General features: G+C 39.3%; 1 protein-coding gene across 1 annotated transcript; it reads left to right on the forward strand.

Annotated features, from left to right (window-relative positions):
* The first annotated feature begins 1022 nt into the window (after nucleotides 1-1022).
* On the forward strand, nucleotides 1023-18495 carry stum (stum, mechanosensory transduction mediator homolog). Its single transcript, XM_034204283.1, has 4 exons — nucleotides 1023-1803; nucleotides 9113-9295; nucleotides 13800-13808; nucleotides 15927-18495. The coding sequence occupies exons 1-4, from the start codon at nucleotides 1602-1604 to the stop codon at nucleotides 15959-15961; spliced, it is 429 nt and encodes a 142-aa protein (XP_034060174.1). The 5' UTR covers nucleotides 1023-1601; the 3' UTR covers nucleotides 15962-18495.
* The last annotated feature ends 3125 nt before the right edge of the window (nucleotides 18496-21620 follow it).

Consider the following 21620-nt stretch of genomic DNA (forward strand, 5'->3'; position numbering starts at 1 on the left):
TCAGGGTTTGCACTGATTTCCTTTGTATTTTTTGTCACTTGCCTTGAAGAGCCGACAGATTGGTGAAAAAGTGAGATGGAGAGAATTAAGTGAAGAGTCAGAAATCGAGTTTAGAGAGGGAGGGGACGGACAGTAATGACTGGTCTTTGGGGGATTTGGTCTGAATCATGAATAATTACTGAGATATTGATACTGCCTTCATTTCAATCCCCTGTCCACTTTGTCCTTGCTTCCTGTTCCTCCCCTCGTCTCCTTGTTTTGATTTATTTCTGCATTTCTTCATATTTTCTGCCTTCTTGCTTTTTGTCCTTTCTCTATCTACTTTGCCGTCATGTTACTTGATCTGTCAACATTTGTTTTTATAGCTATACATATGGTTATATCAGAATCAGAATTGACTTAATTGCAAGTAATTTGCTTTTGTTTATGGTGCTGCAAATATAAACACTACATAAGGACATGATTTTTAAGAGAAGGTCAAAAACAGAATGATTATAAAAAGAAAATATAAAGAAAAACGATATAACATTAAAAAGAATAAAGACAAATATAAATATTTAAAAAAAGTGGAGGGCTGTGTACATTTTAAGAGAAGTAGGGGTAGTATATAAATATGTTGACCACATGATGTGCATCAATGTTAGTGGGGGATATATTTTCAGTGACACGCAAACATTGGGTTTGAAAACATTGAATATGATATTACATTTTCATTAGCTTCTTCTTTAATTAATTGTTATCAGAGACTTCATGTCTTTCCACTTACTTCAATATCTTGTGAATGAATGATATATTAATTAAACACACGTCACTATGATATAGCTTTAGAACACACACATCCTTTTTATGTTCATCCTATATTTGATGTTGAATACATTAATGCCTTTAATTATTTATTACCACCCAGACGCACTGAATGACAGCTTGTTGAATGTCATCTCATTGAATGGTAACCTTATATTGGTGCACTGTTCCTTTAAATGGAGGGAGAGGATGGGTAGAGGGAGAGAGGAACAGAGACGTAGTAGAGAGAGGGGGGTTGAGAGTGCACTTTCTCTTTATCTTGTAGAGGTGTGCGGGGTGATCGGGATTGGACCGATTCAAAAATAAATAAAGAAGGAAGTTCTGAGGATTTTACTGAAAAGAGCCGCAGATTTTTCAATGATTTTTTCCCATATGTTTTTAAGGAGGATCTGTCTTTTCTGAAAAACATGTTGGACATGGACACAAATAGCAGATATCAGTGATCTCTGATGCTCACTTTTAAAGGACTTGAAAGAAGATAAGTCAACTGCCAAAAGAGATTTTGGGAATTAAAAGCTCGACCAATCCAAAGGAAAATATACAGAATTCTATTGTTTTCCTCTGGAATAAAGTTGAACAAGTTTCTATGGAAATACTTTTTTTTTTCCTGATCAGTTTACACTACTTTAGACAACCTGTTGATGCACCTCCCAATCAACGTTGATCAATTACAACTGCCTCTACTCAATCAAGGGGGAGCGTGACAAAGGGAAAATCATTTCAATCTTTTTGCAGAAATCTACTTGAAATACAAACTATTTTCATTATTTAGACATAAAACACAAAGAAGGAGAGAAATGGCACCGAAAGAAGGAGGAGGGCGTGTCAAGACCGGGGACCATCTTGGGGCCAAAGCCATAGCAGGGGCCCCTACAGCAGGTGGAGGAGTGGTGGTGGAGGTCAGGGAGAAGAAAGGATCTCTGCGGGCAGCGATACCCACAATGCCCTTCCCTTTGGCCGTCATCTGTCTGTTTCTGAACACCTTCATACCGGGACTCGGTAAGCTGAGAATGACACTGCCGTCTTATCTCCATGTATAATTTCTTTTGAAATTGAGAAAATGCAGAAAAATAGGCAGAAGATTATGAAAAGACAGCAAGAGAGAGACCCAGGGATGCCAGCCAATAACAAGATAAACAAACTAGAAGGCAATCAGAGGGGAATATGCAACCATAAAAGCTTTGTGGAAAATAAACTTGAACCGTCTCCAGCTTGCTTTCTAGTTGTTCCATTGCTCTGCTTTTTTCCTTCACACAGGCAGGGAGAGATGTGTGTGAAAATGGTAAAGAAAGGTGGCCAGGGACTCCATTCACACCCAGCGCTATAATAAGGGTGTCAGGAAAAAACAGTCTGCCGGGTGTTAATGCACACAGTAGTGCAATGTGGTGCAATTACTCTGGGTATGAAGCTTTTCCTTATGATGAGCAACATCATCACAGCAGGTGGAGACATTATCACTGTAGACCCTTTGCGTTGTTATAATGGGTAGAAGTCCTGACGATGTAGTTTAAATATATGATATTAGATGCTTATTTGAGAACAAATACCCGAGATTCTTCCTGTAATTTGAGGTGGAAATAACAACACAGAATTGTATGTCTACAACGGCAGAATGAAGAGCACTTGTGTTGTACAGTCTTTCTTTGGTTTTCATAAGCAGCTTGACACACGTCCTTGAGACTGTCAAACTGTGCAAAAACGACACATGTGTGTAGAGCTGCACGGTAAGTTTGAAACATTAAAATCTATCATTGTGTAGTGGGGGAACAAGCCAAACAGTATGACAGAAATATGAAGGACTTTCTGGTGTTAAAGCACATGATTGAGAAACACATATATTCCCAAGATAAGGTATTCTAATAAAATCAGTTTACTGTACTGTTTCTGTGTATAGTAGGATAATGTAACATCCAGTAGCTAAAAAACACATGTTGGTACAGTAGCCTATATAGTAATCACGTACAGCTATGTAAGTTAGACACAAACACATCTTGGTACATGTCATACACCATTCTGAATTAGTTCAGTGGATCATTTCAAAAGCAGCTGAATTTACGATATTAAAAGTGAGGATTCTTTAAGAATATTGATAGCAGTTGATGAAATAAAAACAATCACAAAAATCTAAATTCAGGTATTTTGTTCTCTGACTGACATTCACATTCAACAGTCTATTTGCCTTTCCACCATAACTATATCTAACCACTGACTGCTTAACAAGATGTCACAAACAGCCGTAAGGGAAAACACCATGACAAAATAATCAAATAGTTGGCCTGAAATGTTAATATTTTATACAGCCTCCCCACCTTTCTTTACAAAATGGTCCCAAACATGTATGTAGAGCATCAATGCAACACCTTGTGTGTGTGTGTGTGTGTGTGTGTGTGTGTGTGTGTGTGTGTGTGTGTGTGTGTGTGTGTGTGTGTGTGTGTGTGTGTGTGTGTGTGTGTGTGTGTGTGTGTGTGTGTGTGTGTGTGTGTGTGTGTGTGTACTGTACAGTGTGAGTGTGTAGGTTGGCCTAAATGCCTTGACATTTAATTGAATAGCTGCAGCTAGTTGCCATAACGACGCTGACTGAAAACACAATGCTTGCGTGTGTTTGAGAGTGCGTGAGTCAATGCTGTTTAGGTCTAGTTGAGTTAGGGAAGAGGCTTCTTCTCTTCAAAATATTAACAATGTAAAATGACAAATAACGCAGGACACTTTCATAAAATAACAAACTGTAGCACCTGGCTCCTTGGTGTTTTATACCTTCTACTGAGACATGAGGGAAAGCTTATTCCTGAGAAACATTGCTGGATCACTGAAAATAAAAATGGTTTCTGAAAAGAATGACCAGATGGCATAATGTAGTGTGTAAGGCAAGGCAAGGCAAGGCAATTTATTTGTATAGCACAATTCATACAGTAATGCAATTCAAAGTGCTTTACAGGATCAAATAGAGAAAACACAATACATTGAGAAGAAATACAAAACACACAAAATAATTAATTAAAAGAAAGAAAACCATGTCGAACAGTTCGAAAATTAGAACATTTAAATTTGAAAAGCCATATTAAAAAGAAATGTTTTTAGACCTGATTTAAATGTTTCTAAAGTGCTAGCCATTCTCAGATGTTCTGGGAGTTTGTTCCATGCATTAGGAGCATAGATGCAGAAGGCTGCTTTCCCACGCTTTGATCTCACAAATGGAACAGTGAGCTGGCCTGTGTAGGCTACTTGTTAACATTTGTCCACTGTCACACTTATTTGTTTTTGCAATAGAAATTGTGTATATTTAATAGCCAACAAGTAAGGCTAGCTAACCTTTCTCTTTCCAAAGTTGAACAAAATGTACTGTAAAACACCTAATGTTTACAAACTAAGGATTTTATTTACTATTTTTTAAATCTTTACCAAATGGAAAGTATAAAATTGTGACTCTTAAAGGCAGTTTGTGATTTTAAGTCCATTACATCCATATACTCATTGCGGTTTTAAAGGTCCCCTTGTACTTTTTTTCATCAATATATTATAGGTCTCATACAAAACATGTCTCTGAAGTGTTTGGCTTGAAATACCAAACAGATCATGCCTTGTAGCATCCCATAAACCCCTCTGTTTCAGCCCTGTTTCAAAAGTGCTGATTCTCTGTCTGTTACTTTAAAGGAAAATAAGGAACAACTCCCCACAGCCCTCTGAGAGATGATTGGTTAAAAAGAACACAATGGTGCTCTAGGAGGAGATTGAGGTGATAAACTGGGGGGGGGGGAGGATCAGGACAAAAAGTGAGAACCTTTTTTCCTGAAACTTCCAGAATCTCCAGACACATGTTTATGTATAAAATACATGAAAAAGTGGATTTTGCATAATAGGTGACCTTTAAGAGAGCCAGTCTAGCTGCTTTTTCTTTAGTCTTTACGCTAGGCTAACTGATGCACTATTTGTCATCAAAAGTATTAATAAAGAAACAGAAACAGAACTATAATCGTATAAAAAGGGGTGTGTCCTACTTGTCCAGTGTATTAATGCAACGCTACATTGATTTCGAGTCGTTGGGTCACATGACACTTGCTAAGAATCCGTATTGTGATTGCTGTCAGGCTTAATGAAGGCTCTCTCCTGCAGGAATTGGAGGTAATTATGATTTATTTGGAAGCTTGGAAGTGAGAACATACCCAGTGATGCCAGGATGATTTAATGAACATCGCCAATATTACTGATGTTGGTACTGTATATAAAGGGAGGAGTAGTTCTGATTATAGAGACCCTGCACAAGGAGGACCGTTTTTGATCAACTAATCAAGTAACAGTCCCTGGTACTTATTGGCAAAAGACTATAATTGTACATTTCGTCAGTTACACAGTTGTAATGTTATTGACAGATTCAAATGAACCATTTAAAATGTGCATTGTATTCCAGGCGGCACGTATCTTGCTTACGCTAAGGCTAAACGTATTACTATAATACCTCATTTGGCTAGTTTTATCTTGTTTAAAGCAGGGCAGGTGAAAACTGTATTTTTTTCAGCAACGCGTTTCCCATTTGAAGGGATTCCATTTGGAAATGTTAGTCATTGTGTTATAGAGTTACTAATGAAATACTTGTATGACAACCTACTGAGCAGTACGGCTATAATATGTTGATTATATTCTTTTGTAGCGCCTTAAAATACCCTGAAAAAGACTGTGTTGTTGTAAATGTAATCCTTCTGGTCGAATACAACTTGCTTTAAACGGTTTTATAATACATTTGTTTTTCTCTCCTTTTCCCTTTTACCTCTGTTTGTTCTCCTAAGTCTCTTTCTGTTTTACTGTCTTTCACACTCTTACACTCCATCATTAACCTCCCACACTAGCTGTGGGTGCTTCGCAGAGTTCTCTGTAATTATAGTCATTAGTCTGGGTAATATACACACACACACACACACACACGCACACACACACGCACACACACACACACACGCACACACACACACACACACACACACGCACACACACACACGCACACACACACACACACACACACACACGCACACACAACATGCACACACACACACACACGCACACACACACACATGCACACCCACACACACACACCACACACACGCACACACACACACACACACACGCGCACACACGCGCACACACACACACACACACACACACACACACACACACACACACAATCTCCAACATGAGACATACAGGGAATCCAAGAGCTTTTCGCACATAGTGGATTGTTGGATTTCTCAAACCGAGATGTACAAAGACTAAATAACCCTTTTTTATGGCAGTAGAGGGGTGTTCATTTTTTTTAGGTCACCTACAGTATTATGCAAAATCCATTTTCATGTCTCTTCTACATAAACATGTGTCCCCTCTGTGTAAAGAGATTCTGAAAGTTTCATGAAAAATGATTCACTCGCTTTTTGTCCTGATCCATTTATATAAAAACCTGTCTGAAAATGAGCTGATCAGATTTTGGCCACTTTATGATGTCATAACGATTTTTTGGCTTGTGTAACCATTAGCCAATCACCAACCAAGGTAACACCCGCTCAATTTATCACCTGAATCTCCTCCTAGAGCACCATTGTGTTCTTTTTAACCAAATATCTCTCAGAGGGGCGTGGCTCCTTATTTTCATCTAAATTAACAGACAGAGAATCAGCACTTTTGAAACAAGGCTGAAACAGAGGGGATTATGGGATGCTACAATGATCTGTTTGGTATTTGGAGCCAAACACTTCGGAGACATGTTTTGTATATATCTGAGACCTATAATATATTGATGAAAAACAGTATCATAGGGGACCTTTAAGTAGCGTTTTACCATTGGATTTATAATAATGGAAGACAATCATTATACATGTTAGCTGGCACAGCAAATGCCGGTTTCTTCCAACAGTAAAATAAAAAACCTACTGCTCAGTGAACACAACACACACAAGTGGTATCTGAAAAACATACCAGACTGCATAAATTCAATTTGACTGTACATGCCAAAAAATTGAGGTGATGTGTAACCAATCAGCCACCAGCTTGCTGTCAATAATAGCTCATGTGTGAAGGTGGGCCGCTCCACCAGGAGCCAGAGCATCTGCTGGTGGGCGTGGCCCCCGCGACCTGAACATTTATCGGTTTGATCAGAACATATCGGCCCATGGGTGGAATCTCATTTTAGCCCACTGTTGCTCTTTTCATGAGATGCTTTGAAATGAGCGTTGGTTAAAAGCAAATGTCTTATTCATCTCTGCTTTTCCACATGTACATGTTGCCTTAAAAAAAGAATAAAAAAACGTTTCCTGGGTTGCTTACTATTCTGGGATTGTGCTTGTACCAGAGTATGACTTTTTGGAAACCATTCCTAATAAGGCCATTGTAGGGCATGTGAAAGTAAATATTGAGGCGTACATCCAGATATGTCAGAGATTATGGGACAAACTGGTACGCCTGTGTTTCTATAGAAAGATTTATTATGACAGAGCCCTCAGTTTTTACTTTTCCTGATAACCAGTAGCTAATCAGAAAGAGAGATATGAACATGGAGACGCAGGTGGAGGGGAACAATTCAGTTATACGCATAGAGAGAAAACGAACTGACTTCTACTGTACATGAGTCGGCCTTTCGAGATGTAGCTGGCAGCCAACCATTCTTGCCCCTTGCTCTGATATTTGAATTCCTCAGATGTGACAAGAAATGTACATGGCAAAAAGACAAGGGCCAAGGCCACGATGCACACGATGCACACAACGCCCACGAGGCATTTCCTGTGTGGCATTGAGTTGTTGCAGTATTTTGTAGATACATTCAATTGTAGGTGAGAAAAGGGTACAGTAGTACATGTACATTTCTCAAAATGATTTAGTTCTGGATGACTTGCTGTTATTTATGACAGCACAAGTGTGCATGTGTTTATATTATCTAAAAAAAGAATTTTCTAGACTGGACCCTGATGGCTAAAATTACTGGATGGCAAATGAATCCAAGGAACTGCCTTCAGGGGCCCTTCTCAGGCTGGGGAGTAACAGAGTCAGGAAGTGTTGCTGCATTTAGGAGAATTTCCCATTCACAAAAATGAATATGAATATCAGCTGGGCGGATACAGACGCTGCAATTTTATCAATATTCAATATCAGGTAGACCCATGATACTGAGTAAAATGCATATTCTACATATACTGTATCCCGAGGGAATGTTGTCATGGAAACATCCTGTATGAAATAATTTGATTTGTGTGCACAGACACACTCACGTGCCTCCATGTGACACATGCACAACACACACACACACACACACACACACACACACACACACACACACACACACACACACACACACACACACACACACACACACACACACACACACACACACACACACACACACACACACACACACACACACACACACACACACACACACAACACACACACACACACACACACACACACACAGTAGCCTACTGTACAATGAGCGGGGCGGGGGAGGTCTCCATATAATAAGATAGGGAGTTATATTGGATTTCATTTTGGCGGACAAGGATTGTCCACAGAGATAATTCTGTTATCAGAGAAGTGGATGTTAGCATCGATGTGTCCGCATCTTTCTGTGCTCTTTTCCAAGACATAGATCCACTTTATATAATGCAACATTTACTCAGGGACACTGAATGGACGTTTGAGATTATATTGCTGTGTCAAGGCATTCACTCTGGGAAAAGGTTGTTTTTTCCCACAAATGGAACACTGGTACTGTGACCCATGACATTGTTTTTTAGAGAAACATCTAGACAAATAGATTAGTACATATCCGCATGGTGTCAGGACGAGGACAACACAAACATTGGTTTATGAAAGAAATGCGAAACTAATTACCTTCTCATCAGTCATTATGTCTCTCAATTCTTATACTTCATGTAGTACATATCCTTGGGGATATGGCATGGGAACCTTGTACACAGTTTACATTTGTACTGGGTGGCTCAGATTGCACACAGCTGCTGTGCCCTAACCAGAAATCACAATTGCAGCTATTAGCAAGCTTAGCAACGGTGTTGTTTTCAGAATCAAATTGAGATACAGCTTTGGCGTTAGGTGCCAATTTGTTCATGTTTTCACACGCTAAACTGAGATGGCGGTGAAGATAGCCTGCAAAACATCAGCAAGTTAGCGGACTGAGGTTAGCATTTAGCTCAAATTCCAATGGATTTGTCTGTCTTTTCAGTGAGTGATGGATGATATTGTATTTAAGTGTAGTTGCCTAAAAGAGAAAATGAACTTAGTTATTTGTGTACAATTCGTTTTTGTCTTTTCCCAACAGGTACCTTCATCTCAGCATTCACGGTGCTGTGCGGAGCTCGCAGCGAGCTGGTCTCACAGCGAGGCGTTTGTTGTGTGTTCTGGCTGAATGTGGCAGCAGCCTTCATCCAGATACTGACAGCTGTTATCATGGTGGGATGGATCATGAGCATCTTCTGGGGAATGGACATGGTCATCCTGGCAAGTCAGTACTTATCCAGCTGTGTTTATCTTTCCATCTGACAGTCTTCTAAATCAACTCTGTTTTTGTATATTAATCTGATTTCCTTTCCTTTTGTTTGTCTGTCTTGCACATGACATGCAGTAGGTGGAGTTTATAGAACAACACATTCTCACTCCCAACTCGTACTATAGTGACGTTATGTCAGGATCCCTTAGCGTCACTATCAAACACAGTGGGGGGCCCTTTAGCGTCAATTTTCAACTATCAGGGAGTCCCATTGACTTACATAGAGCTCCCTGAACGTTGGTAATAGAAGAGTTGGGATCGCGGAGAAATGCTCTCCGCAGACCCATTCTCACAGCGTTTATCAACCTTTTTTTTACTCAATATCAAGCCACACTTATTGTTTTTATTTATTTATTTTAATTGTATAATGTCAGACTTTTGTTGCCGTCAGTTAGGGGGAGAGAAGGGGCTCAGAATACTGAAATCTGTATTGTTTCATCGTTTTTTCCTTCTAATTTTGTATTATTTTCTAAACTACACACTGTTATTTACTCAACAATAAAACACAATTATCCTTGTGTTTATTTATTTGTTTGATTGTCACTAGACCACTGGGTCATGTTAAGTCCATCAGCAGTATATTTCATTGTGTTACCACTGTAAACAAGACAGTTTTTTAATCCGCACCACCTAGTGGTTAAAGCTCATTATTGAATTGTTTTGAATTTGTTTTGTTGAATATGTTATATTTGATGAAAACATAGAAATATTAAGAGTACTGTACATACAAAATAGGGGGAAAGTAGAAGGTCAACGATAAAAATATAGAATAGAAAATATCAAGAAAATACTGTAAGATTTACAGTGTAAGCGATCTCTACAATAAAACACTTTAGTGCCAGATGTCCAAAGATATTAATAGGAGGATGTGCAAAACTACGGAGCCCTGGAGGGTTCATAGAGAAAAATAAATAAAACGTAGCCACGTTTTACTTTCTCGTGCGTACGCTTTAGTAACTCGTGCGCACGAGTTACTAAAGCGTGCGCACGAGTTAATAAAGCGTGGCCTCGTTTTATTTAAATTGAGGGATTCCTGTCCGTGACTCACAGTATCTGCTGCCCACAGCTGTTTTATAGAAGGAAAACCTCCTTCACTTTATGAAATCTCTGCGGCACCAGTGGCCTGTACTACGAAGCAGGATTAGCTATTTACACTATTCATTCATGAAGTATGACGCTGCGCTGTCAGCACGCGTCTCCATGTTTGTGATTGGTCAAATGTTGCTAACCCCGTCCCTTTCACGTGAGCGCGCTCTCAGCCGGACAGAGAAACCCTGGTTGATTTACTGAGTTGATAACCAGCTTCGTAGGACCGCTTATCGACATCGCGTTTGTTAGGGTTAGTTAAGCCGGGTAAATCGAACATGTCCAAGTCCAGGGTCTGTTGAACTGGCTTCATCGTACAGGGCACTGGAGGCAGTAACGTGTAACTCAGCAGAATCTGAGAAGAGCAGCACCAGCTGCAAAGAGCTGTGCCTTTTACTGTTTACTTCACTGCGTTTCCCTTCATTAGAACCGCTGAATAGAGATCGAGGCTGCTACGTTTAACCACACACACCTATACACACATCGAACTACCAGAGTATTCTCCCTCGTTTTATGAAGGAGATGTCCTGTCACCGGGGAGCATGATGTGTGTGTGTGTGCTCAGCTCCGCTCTGTGTGCGTGTTCGTGTGTATCCGACACCACCGGCATTTGTTTTCAAATTACCACGAAGAGTACTTTAAACAAATCTGGTTCCCCATAGTTAAGTGTATTCCCAAGTGAAAGAAATGTGTTTAATCTTAATCTCGATGTGCTATAGTCCTGCCGGAGTGCACCGGAACGAACGATACTATCATAAACAAATGCCCCCCCCCCCCCACACACACACACACAAAACGAGGCCATGCTTTATTAACTCGTGCGCACGCTTTAGTAACTCGTGCGCACGAGTTACTAAAGCGTGCACACGAGAAAGTAAAACGTGGCCACGTTTTATTTATTTTTCTCTCTATGAACCCTCCAGGGCTCCGTACAAAACAGACAAACTAATTAGGCTTTATTTAAACATTAAAGAATACTTTAGGTTAACGTCTTCTTTTAAATAAGAAAAAAACATTGGGGGTATCAACAGATAAATAATAAGCCTGACAAACTTAACGTTTAATATATTGCATCATTTGTTTTGGCACTTGACAATCAACTTTCCTGCAATGTTAACTATGTTGAAGCACTTATTTAGTGGGAATGCTGATACAGCATTCTTGTGTTTTGGAACAAAATTAGAAGGAAAAAACGATGAAAAAATACAGATTTCAGTATTCTGAGCCACTCTCCCCCTAACTGACGACATTATACAATTAAAATAAAGAATTAAAAACAATAAGTGTGGCTTGATATTGAGTAAGAAAAAGGTTGATAAACGCTGTGAGAATGGGTCTGCGGAGAGCATTTCTCCGCGATCCCAACTCGTCTATTACCAACGTTCAGGGAGCTCTATGCAAGTCAATGGGACTCCCTGATAGTTGAAAATTGACGCTAAAGGGCCCCCCACTGCGTTTGATAGTGAAGCCAAGGGATCCTGACATAACATAAGAGTTGGGAGTGAGAATTGTCATGGTTTTGGATTTGTTGTTTTCATTTTCCACCTTTTTTATTTTGAAATGTTTTCCTCCTTTTGTCTTGTCTGGTCCTGCTTCCTGTGTTTGCCTTCCTGTCGTTAGTTTCCCTGGGTTGCGTTCCAATAGTCCATTTAGCTTAGGAACCTTCCTAACGGAGTGAAATGACCCGGAAGTACGTCAGTGGCAGCCATGATAAGTGCCGTTCCAATTCTCTAAATGAAAGGAAAGGAGGTTTCAAATTTCCTTTATAACCTCCTTTAGCTTAGGAACCACTTAGGAACCAGAAAATGCTGCCCCACAATGCCTTGCAGCCGCAGCATTTGCCGTCACTCAACAGTCGGCCGTTCACGGAAACAACCGATTATGACCGAGAAATTATATCATGAACATTACGGTGCTTATTAAGCATTTTAAAACGTATGTGGTACGTTGCCAAAGTGCTTTGTTTTGAACGTTCATCAGTATTATAATCAAAAAGAGAAATATGAACGTTAGTTTTTACTGAAATTATCAAATAAAGTCAACATTTCACAGTCTTTACTGAGCTGTGTGGAGTTTGTTCAACTTTTAAAAGATGTTTGAATGGTGATATACACACTGATAGATGTTAAGGACTAACGTTTATAATAAATACATTTGTATTGATTTTAAGATATGTTCATATTTCATACAATCATACGTATTGGGATCATTTGTATTAATGTGGACCGGAGGGAGAGGGTGACGAGCATAAGTTTCACTTTCCTTTTTTATTTCAATTCCAACTTTGGTCATGAAGAATATGTTTCTCTGTTGTCCACGTTCATAAAGCATAAAGCAACAGCATCAGAGCACGATGCAGAGTCTCTAGATGAGTTTACAGTAGTCCCTCGTTCTTATTAAACATCCATGTTGTAGTCCGCTGTATAGAAAACTGTAGTTTCCATAGTTTCCCCACAGCAGCAGACGCACATTCAGGACGTCCGCTGGCGCATCATAAACACGTCAGATAGTGAAAGTGCATTCGGATTCTCTAAAGTACCGCGGTCTCTTCTAAGTCCTTTTGAATTCTCCTATCCACTATCCCTTAACCCTGTGACGTTTCACTCAGAGGTCAAGGAATAGGAGATAGGGTTAGTGTGCGTGTTCGTGTGTATCCGTATTAAATATTTTATATTGAATATTAAAACTAATTTCCATGTGAGCACTGAATGCTAGGTTCAAAATGTTGCTTCTTAGGTCAATTATTACTCAACAATTCATCACCACACTACATGTCTTTGAGTCTGTGATGCTCTTATCCTTCTTTGACTGTAATAATGCTGCATATTTATAAATTACTCCCTCCGTGATGTCGCAAATGATCAATGTAATCTTTCTTTCTGTACGTCCATTTCTACAAAAACCTCCTTTCTTCTACAGGGACCCTCTCTTCTCTCCCTCCCATCTATCTAATGATCATGGTTTCCTCTTCCTCCCACTGATCTCCTTCCTTCTCTATCTAATGATTGTTCCCATTTCATCCTTTCTCTCAGTAGTCCTTCCACTCTCTGCCTGCCCCCCGTCTCCCTCTCCGCCTCAGTTTCTTCTTCTTCAGTCTTCTTTTTTTCCGTCCCTGTCCCCCTGTTTTGTTCATTGATTCAGAAAACCAGATTGTGACTGCATGTGTTTTTATTTAATCATATATGCATCTTAAAGCAAGGTGAGCTTTTTGAAAGTTACTGGAATGCTCTGAAGGGATTGCTTCGTTTTTCTCCAAAAGGCATGTTTTAAGAGTCAACTTCAGAACACTTAGTATTAAGTATTAAACAATGAAACTCGTAGTTTTTATTCCTAACTGTCTCTTCTCTTCTTTTTTTCTCCCTCTCCATGAAAGTTTCTGACGGTAGGTGATTTTCCTTTTTTTCCATCTCACTAACAGTGAGTTATTATACTTGCGTAGAAGCACGTCACAGAATTAATGAATAGTCAGTTTGGTAAATTTAACATTTGGAATAAGCCAAAACAAATAGGAGCATTTCCCAGGCTTACTTATAAAAACATTGATTCAGAACTTTCTCATGATCTTTCAACTTGGTGGAAAGGAATCAGATATTATGTTTGGTATCTTCACAAGAATCTCATCTGTTAAAGCATTAAAGTTAATTATTGATCTTTGAAATAGTTGTACTACATGGTCTTCATCAGTGAATGGAGTTTGCTAAATGGTCATCGAGTTGGCTTTACAAAACCTTAGCTCTTAAAAGTACAGTACTTCTCATCTGTGTTGGCATTAAAAAGGCTTCAAAGGACCCTAGAAATGAACCCTGACTCTCTGGTGATAAACACCACGTAATGTTTGGGAAAGCTAAAAGCCAACTGATCAAATTCAATCTGATAGTAAAGGTGGGTGTTTTGCTAAAAAGCTACAGAAATTAGCTAGTCAAGTGACCCTTGACGTCCCATTCAAAGTCATTACTTTTTTTCCTTTATTGTTCAGGTTACAGGATCAGTGTTTCTCAAACTTTTTCATACCAAGGACCACTTGACCAATAAAAACAACACTTGCGGACCACCTAACCCCGCAAATATCCAAAAACAGGCCTGCTTACCATTCCAACAGTATAACAAATTACAGCCTAATAATGACAGCTTAACCTTCTCTGTATCGCCTCGTGCACACATTAAATCAACAATACAAATACAACTACAGATTATATAAGCATTTCGTTCAAATGTGATTTAAGGTTTTACACCTCTTATGAAATGTAGACTACATTTATTACGGAGTTTATGTCCAACAAACTCACAGATCGTTGGCTACTGAAAGATATGCAAAATACACCGCATGTAGCACGACACAAACCTCCACTGTGGATTTTCAAAACAAAATACAGTAAAACTATGGTCGCAGCCCAAGTTTAACTCTCTGAGGTCTAAGCCCTTTTTCACATGTTGGGCTCGCGTGGGCTTTTTTTTGTAAAAATGCTATTAAAACATGAACCTTGGTGACCATCGGGCTGGCCTGCATGGTCTGCCTACAAAACTAAAATAAAAAACCTTTATGCAGCCCCAACAACAGCCTCTGATCATCAACAGACTTCATGCAATGCTTCATCGGATGCATATATTAGATAATAATCGCTATCTAACTCCTAACACATCTAAATCTACTTTCAGCATGGATACATGTTCATAAAAGACATCCATTGTTTGTTCTATATGCTTCTTGAAATCTAAAAAAAACCCACAGTTTTTCTAGAACAGATTACAAATCGCCTGAAAATGGTACAAACAAGTGGCAACATGTGTGACGAAGGTGTTGCGCTGGGCATGCAATCGAAATTTAAACTCGCTCCATTGCGGAGATATTCCCACGAGAGTGTGGAAAACTTACATTTATTTATTTATTTAAAATGTGAAATGTTACCAATATACCCACGCGGACCACACTTTGAGAAGCACTGGTCTAGATGATGATTTGACTTACACGTTAAACTTTTAAGCAAATATTTAAACTACCTCGAATTGATAAGAAATGTGATGTTTCTGTAACATTGCCAAGATTCATTTAGGGTTGTTATTTGGAGTTACTTTGTGTATACTTTTTTTTTAACAATGTTGTCTTTAAAACACACACATCTTCTGTACAAGGTCTTGCAACACATGAGGTAAAGATAAATAGGATAGATTCCTTTCGATGTTTACATTTTCCAATCAATACTGTATATATCGGCTGTTGCCCCCGAGGCTAGATGGTTGTGACTAAAAGCCGATGAGTTCTGAGATTGCTTGCCAGCCAATATTTGATAAACATTCATTCATAATGCTTCAACTTGGCTACCTCTTTGCTTTAATTTCTCTCAATTAAAAAGGGAATGGAGAAAGGCAAATAGTGTCAATGGTTCAAAGTACATTTAATGTAGTTATCTTAAGCATTTTATAACCTCGTCACCAGGTCTATAAAAGCCAGATTTCTTTCTACAAGCATTCAAAAAGCATTCCTCACTATTTTCTTCCTCAGGCTATAGAGACCAGGGTCTTCCTGAGGACGTCTGAGAGGTTGCTCTCACGTTTCCTGATGGATCGGATCACATTGACCCCCCCCCCAATGCCTGAAGGTGACCTTTACCTTTGAGATGACCTGCAGCTGTCTGTCTTATAAATGCCAGAGAAGCAGAGGCATTCAAATAAATTAGCTACATGGAGAAAAAAAAGAAGGAATGATTCAGCTGACTGCTTCTGATTGCAAGCTGCTGATTGGTTAAGACCCATTTACATTTAATTTAAAGAAACATGACGAGGAAAGATAGACTAAAGCTGTGCAGTCGCAAGAAAAACAATGTGTTTATATTTTGTGCTTTCTGAATTCTGTCTTTTGATATTTTTTATTTTATCTGTTTGACATAAAACATAAATCTGTAAAAGTTAGAGACCAGACAACATGTTTCAAAATAATGAAGGAGGAGGATGATGTGTTGGCATGACGGCGTGAGAAACTAAAGATACTCGTTTGCTAAAGGTTTTTTGATCAATGGAGGAAACACATCAACATGATTTAGCTCAAAACAAGTGTTTCTAACCACCATTACCAATGCCTCGAATGGCGGCCAATCCACTTATTTCAGTGTAAGACGTCCGTGGATTTATTTGAAGGTTTTACTGTCTTTAGACTTTAGCATTAGCCTCCTATGTGATTTAGTGGCCTTTCTTTGGTGATATTAACCCCATGTTGCTACACTGTTTCACTTTGAGCTCCTCTAAACTCTTTAGGCTGACTTTCCTCTTAATCTGACAATCACTGAGCCTAAAATCAACAATTATTCAGGCAATCAATGTGGAGCAAAACATGGCGAATATCAATGATATTTTAAATAAGATGGAGGAATTATTTGCAACCAGAGTATAATTATTGAAGCTACAATATTATTATAGCATGCCGAGTGTCACTGCAGGTCACAAGATGGATGTTATCCTAAAAGTTACAGGAATGTGTGCAAAATGATTAATTCAACCTGTGATTATTTGATTAGAATTTCCATACCTCTTAAATGTGGAAACAAGTGTCAAAAGGATATTACACATTATTAGAACATAGAATCTAATAAAAAATATGCCACTCTGGAGAATTGACTCTGGAGAGCTACAGTATGTCTGACACATAACGACAAAGATAACATTATTAAAATGATGACTGAGGGCCTTTGTTTGAACAGTTATTTTTGACTTTGTTCTATAAGGATCATCAGCCAGGATAGGTTAAGAGTTCACATAAGCAGTGCTAAACACTATTAAAGTATTTTTTAATGTGTATATATCAATGTTTAGGTGCAATATTGGAAATGGAAATTAGAGAATGGCCTCAGTACAATGTGTATAATTGTTCATTAGAGATGGCCAATTCTATCTCGTACAAGATTCAATGAAAAGGTTGCAATATTGAACACAACTTGCCTTGGAACTATTGATCCAAACAAAACCGTTCCCAACAACTTTCTCATGCACTGTACTATTGACTCACTTCCCTGAAAAATATCCAAAAGTATCAAAAGTCAAAGAGCCTTAAATGAAAAGGAATTAACCAGACAGCCTGAGCCGTAACACTAATGGAGAGTCAAAATCACTCTCAAGTGTGTTAGCGGGAAGCTCAGTTAATGGGCTCCAACGGGGCCTTTTTGACTAAATGCTACTTACAGAACACACTCTAAAACAGATTATTACTACCTTAAAATGGGACAAATTAAGCATGTCATGCAGCACATTTGTGGGAAGAAATACTTGTATTCGTGGTTACTTTATTATGGTCGTGCCTTTATAGAAATCAAGCTTAATATGTATCACCTTGTTAATGTACCCTCTTCTTCTTTTGAATGATGTATCATTGATTTTCTTTGAATTCTCCTTGTATGTATCATCTTAGCCAAATGCCTTAGCATTTAGCCAATGTTTTTTCTGTTTATGTGTTGTAAAGTATTTTTATGTGAGACAGATGATGATGGTGATGATGATGATGATGATGATGATGAAGTCCGTTATGGTGATGATGTTTAATGCCTTACAAATGACCAATGTTTTCCCAGACGTTTTTCTGTAGCAGTGATGCTGGATATTATTTGCTTTGTTTGGGAGCAAGTTATAGATCTAATTTTAATATCATTGTTATTGATACACTTTGTTTTAATGATGGTGATGTTGTGATAGCTTTTTCGATCGTAAATGAACATACTGCCATGTACAGTTTTCTGCATGCATAGTTTTGGTGTTAAGTCACTGTAAAGTAACCTACACCACTTTTAGAATTTAGTTTGTAGCTTTATTCTGTGACTTTGCAGAATTGCTTTTATTTTAAGTAATTAAGGTGACTGATAAAAAAAATCTTGCAATTAAAAGTTTGGGTTCTTTATTATTATTAATGCCTGCGACTGAATTGTGCGTGTCTCATTTAAGATGTTTAATTTTACAGTATTTATTAGCAGGATTTCATCCCCCCTGTGAAGCTGAGGAATTGTGTATTCATTGTATTTAATAGCAAAATCAAGGCTTATCCTTGTAGGACTCAATACGCACGTTTTTAATTAAATGGTGAATTCACATCTGACTCATGACTCATTAACATATCTCTCTGAATATATTCTGAGCTTGACATGAAAACTGTCAAAGCTGTGCTATGTTTGATATTAACCCTGCTACCAAATGTGCTCTAAATCCCCTCTTTGTTTGTTTTACATTACAGAAGCTAGAGTTATGTTTAATTGAGCAGAGAGCATTTGATTGCTTTTCTCAAGCAGCTTTGAGGCAATCATCAATTCGATTTTCATTACCAAAACTACACAGTAGATATTGTTCATATGACAATTAAGCCTTCAAATCTTTGAATACTAAACTGAAAATGAAAATGTAGGCCTAGTTCATACTCAAACAGTCTACAAAATGCTCATTAAATCAACAGTCCAGGTGTGAAAAATAATGTGGTGTGTGTCTTATCTTAGAGCCCCAAGGGAGTTCACAGTTGCATCCAAACAGGTCCAAGATGCATCTGAATATGATTCCAGTCTTTCCACCTGCTCCAGGGATCAGCACAACTCCAGCAGGTTCATGAAATACACTTTTTTGGATTTGTTTTAAGAGCAAAGATGCCCAGAACCTTTATCAACCTTCAAGTTATCTCCTCATTGAGCCATGCTCCGGTTCCGGCGCCGCGCTAGTGGCAGCCAGTTACAGCAGCTCTTACTCACACTCAGTAGTTTTCCTCATTGCAAATTTCCCCTCTGTGGGACTAATAAGGTATTCTGATTCTGATGCTACCGTCTGTTCTCCATGCTGTTTCTGTTTTCCCCCCCAGTCTCACGGCATTTCGTGTTATAGTCACGACATTTAATCTATTGATTCGTGTTCACCAACACGATTTTCCCCTTTTTTTCGTGTCACACAGAACGATTTTAAAAGCAATGTATTTCTATTGGTAGTATGTTTCGTGCCTGCAGCACGTCTTTTTGTCCATTCGAGTCTTGGAAGACCGGAAGCTGTGTGGTTCATAAAAACATGTTCTTACTCAATATCAAATCACGATTATTGTTTTTATATTAAATCGTATAATGTCTGACTTTTTTTGTCTCAGAGCCTCAGAATACTGAAATCTGTATTTTTTAAATCTTTTTTTCCTTCTAATTTGTTATTCTTTTCTAAATAACACACTGTTATTTATTCAACAATAACACACAATTACCCTTGTTTTTATTTATTTGTTTAATTCTATAATATCTGGCTTTTTTGGCGTCCGTCAGGAACTGAATTTCGAAATAAAATAACCGGAAACAGACGTAGGCTTATAAGCAGGGCCGTCCCTCCCTACAGGAAGATCATGCTGGGGCCTCACCTCGCGGAAGGGGGCTCATCTTGCGGAGGGAGCCTCAACTGAGCCGCAAATGCGGCGCACCTATGCGTTTATGCGGCGCAATTAGTGTGGCGCGGCACGGTTTCGCCACTGCGAGGCTCCAGTAGCACCCCCCCCTCTGGGATTGGATGTTGGAGTGGCAATGCGCCAAGGTTAGGCAGAACGTCAAACAGCACTGAAATGGAACGAAACCACGGCAAACTATCCAAAACTGGACTTGAACGGGACCAGCCCCCCCAGAACTACACATGCTGGCTATTGTGTTTCGCAAAATGTTCTATGGGACGTCTCTATTGGGAACGTTTTCGTTTTTCCCACAATTAGAAGTTGCCAGTATTAAACACATTTAAAACATATAATTAATAAATGGGTGAACATTGCTTGTGTCCATAATGGGCAGCATTAATATATACCCACATGACAGCTCATTGTTACTTTGTAATTCTACTCCACTACAATTCAGAGGTTATCCTGGTATTTTTACTCCACTACATTTATTTTAGTTACTTTGCAGATTCTGATTAATGATGTGAAATATAAACAACCCTTAAAGCAGACTTTAGTTACACCTGAGTAAAATTCAGGGAAGGTGATTGTCAAGTGCCAACATTCAGGAGAGATATTTGATAGTTGGTGCTTGAGAAGACTAAACATTTATCTGCAGATCCCTATAAAGTAACATTACTCTATTCTCTACTAATAGTTAATTAAACATTATTACATTACATTACATTGCATTTAGCTGACGCTTTTATCCAAAGCGACTTACAATAAGTACATTCGACCAGGAAGATACAACCTTGAAGAAAACAGAATCATATAAGTACATCAGGTTTCATAGAGCCAAACATTTCAAGTGCTACTCCACTGGCTTTAGGTAAGCCAGTCCTATATTAGTATAAAAGTGCTTCGTTAATAGTTATATCGCTCGAAGTGGAGTCGAAAGAGATGAGTTTTCAGTTTGCGCCGGAAGATGTGCAAGCTATCTGCCGTCCTGATGTCAATGGGGAGCTCATTCCACCATCTTGGAGCCAGGACAGCAAACCCACGTGTTTTCGCCGATGGGAACTTGGGTCCCCCTCGCAGCGAGGGCGCAACGAGTCGTTTGGCTGATGCAGAGCGTAGTGCACGCGCTAGGGTGTACGGTTTAACCATGTCCTGGATGTAGGAAGGGCCAGATCCATTCGCAGCATGGTAAGCAAGTACCAGTGTCTTGAAGTGGATTCTAGCAGTTACCGGAAACCAGTGAAGGGAGCGGAGGAGCGGAGTGGTGTGGGAGAATTTAGGAAGGTTGAAGACCAGACGAGCCGCTGCATTCTGGATGAGCTGCAGAGGTCGGATGGCACATGCAGGTAGACCAGCCAGGAGGGAGTTGCAGTAGTCTAGGCGTGAGATGACGAGAGCCTGGACCAGAACCTGAGTCGCTTTCTGAGTCAGCTGGGGACGTATCTTCCTGATGTTGTAAAGCGTGTATCTGCAGCAACGGGTTGTAGCAGCGATGTTTGCAGTGAAGGACAGGTTGTTATCTAGGGTCACACCCAGATTCCTTGCAGTCTGAGTCGGGGAAACAACTGAGGTGCCGATGTTGATTGTTAGGTCAAGAGTGGGACAATCTTTTCCCGGGAGGAAGAGCAGCTCAGTCTTGTCAAGGTTGAGCTTGAGGTGGTGAGCAGACATCCACTGAGAGATGTCAGCTAGACAAGCAGAGATGCGTGCAACGACCTGGGTCTCTGAGTGGGGAAAGGACAGAATTAATTGGGTGTCATCAGCGTAGCAGTGGTAAGAAAAACCATGCGGGCTAATGACTGATCCGAGCGAGTTTGT

The sequence above is a fragment of the Gymnodraco acuticeps genome, unplaced genomic scaffold (genome assembly GCF_902827175.1).
Source record: "Gymnodraco acuticeps unplaced genomic scaffold, fGymAcu1.1, whole genome shotgun sequence".
NCBI lineage: Eukaryota > Metazoa > Chordata > Actinopteri > Perciformes > Bathydraconidae > Gymnodraco > Gymnodraco acuticeps.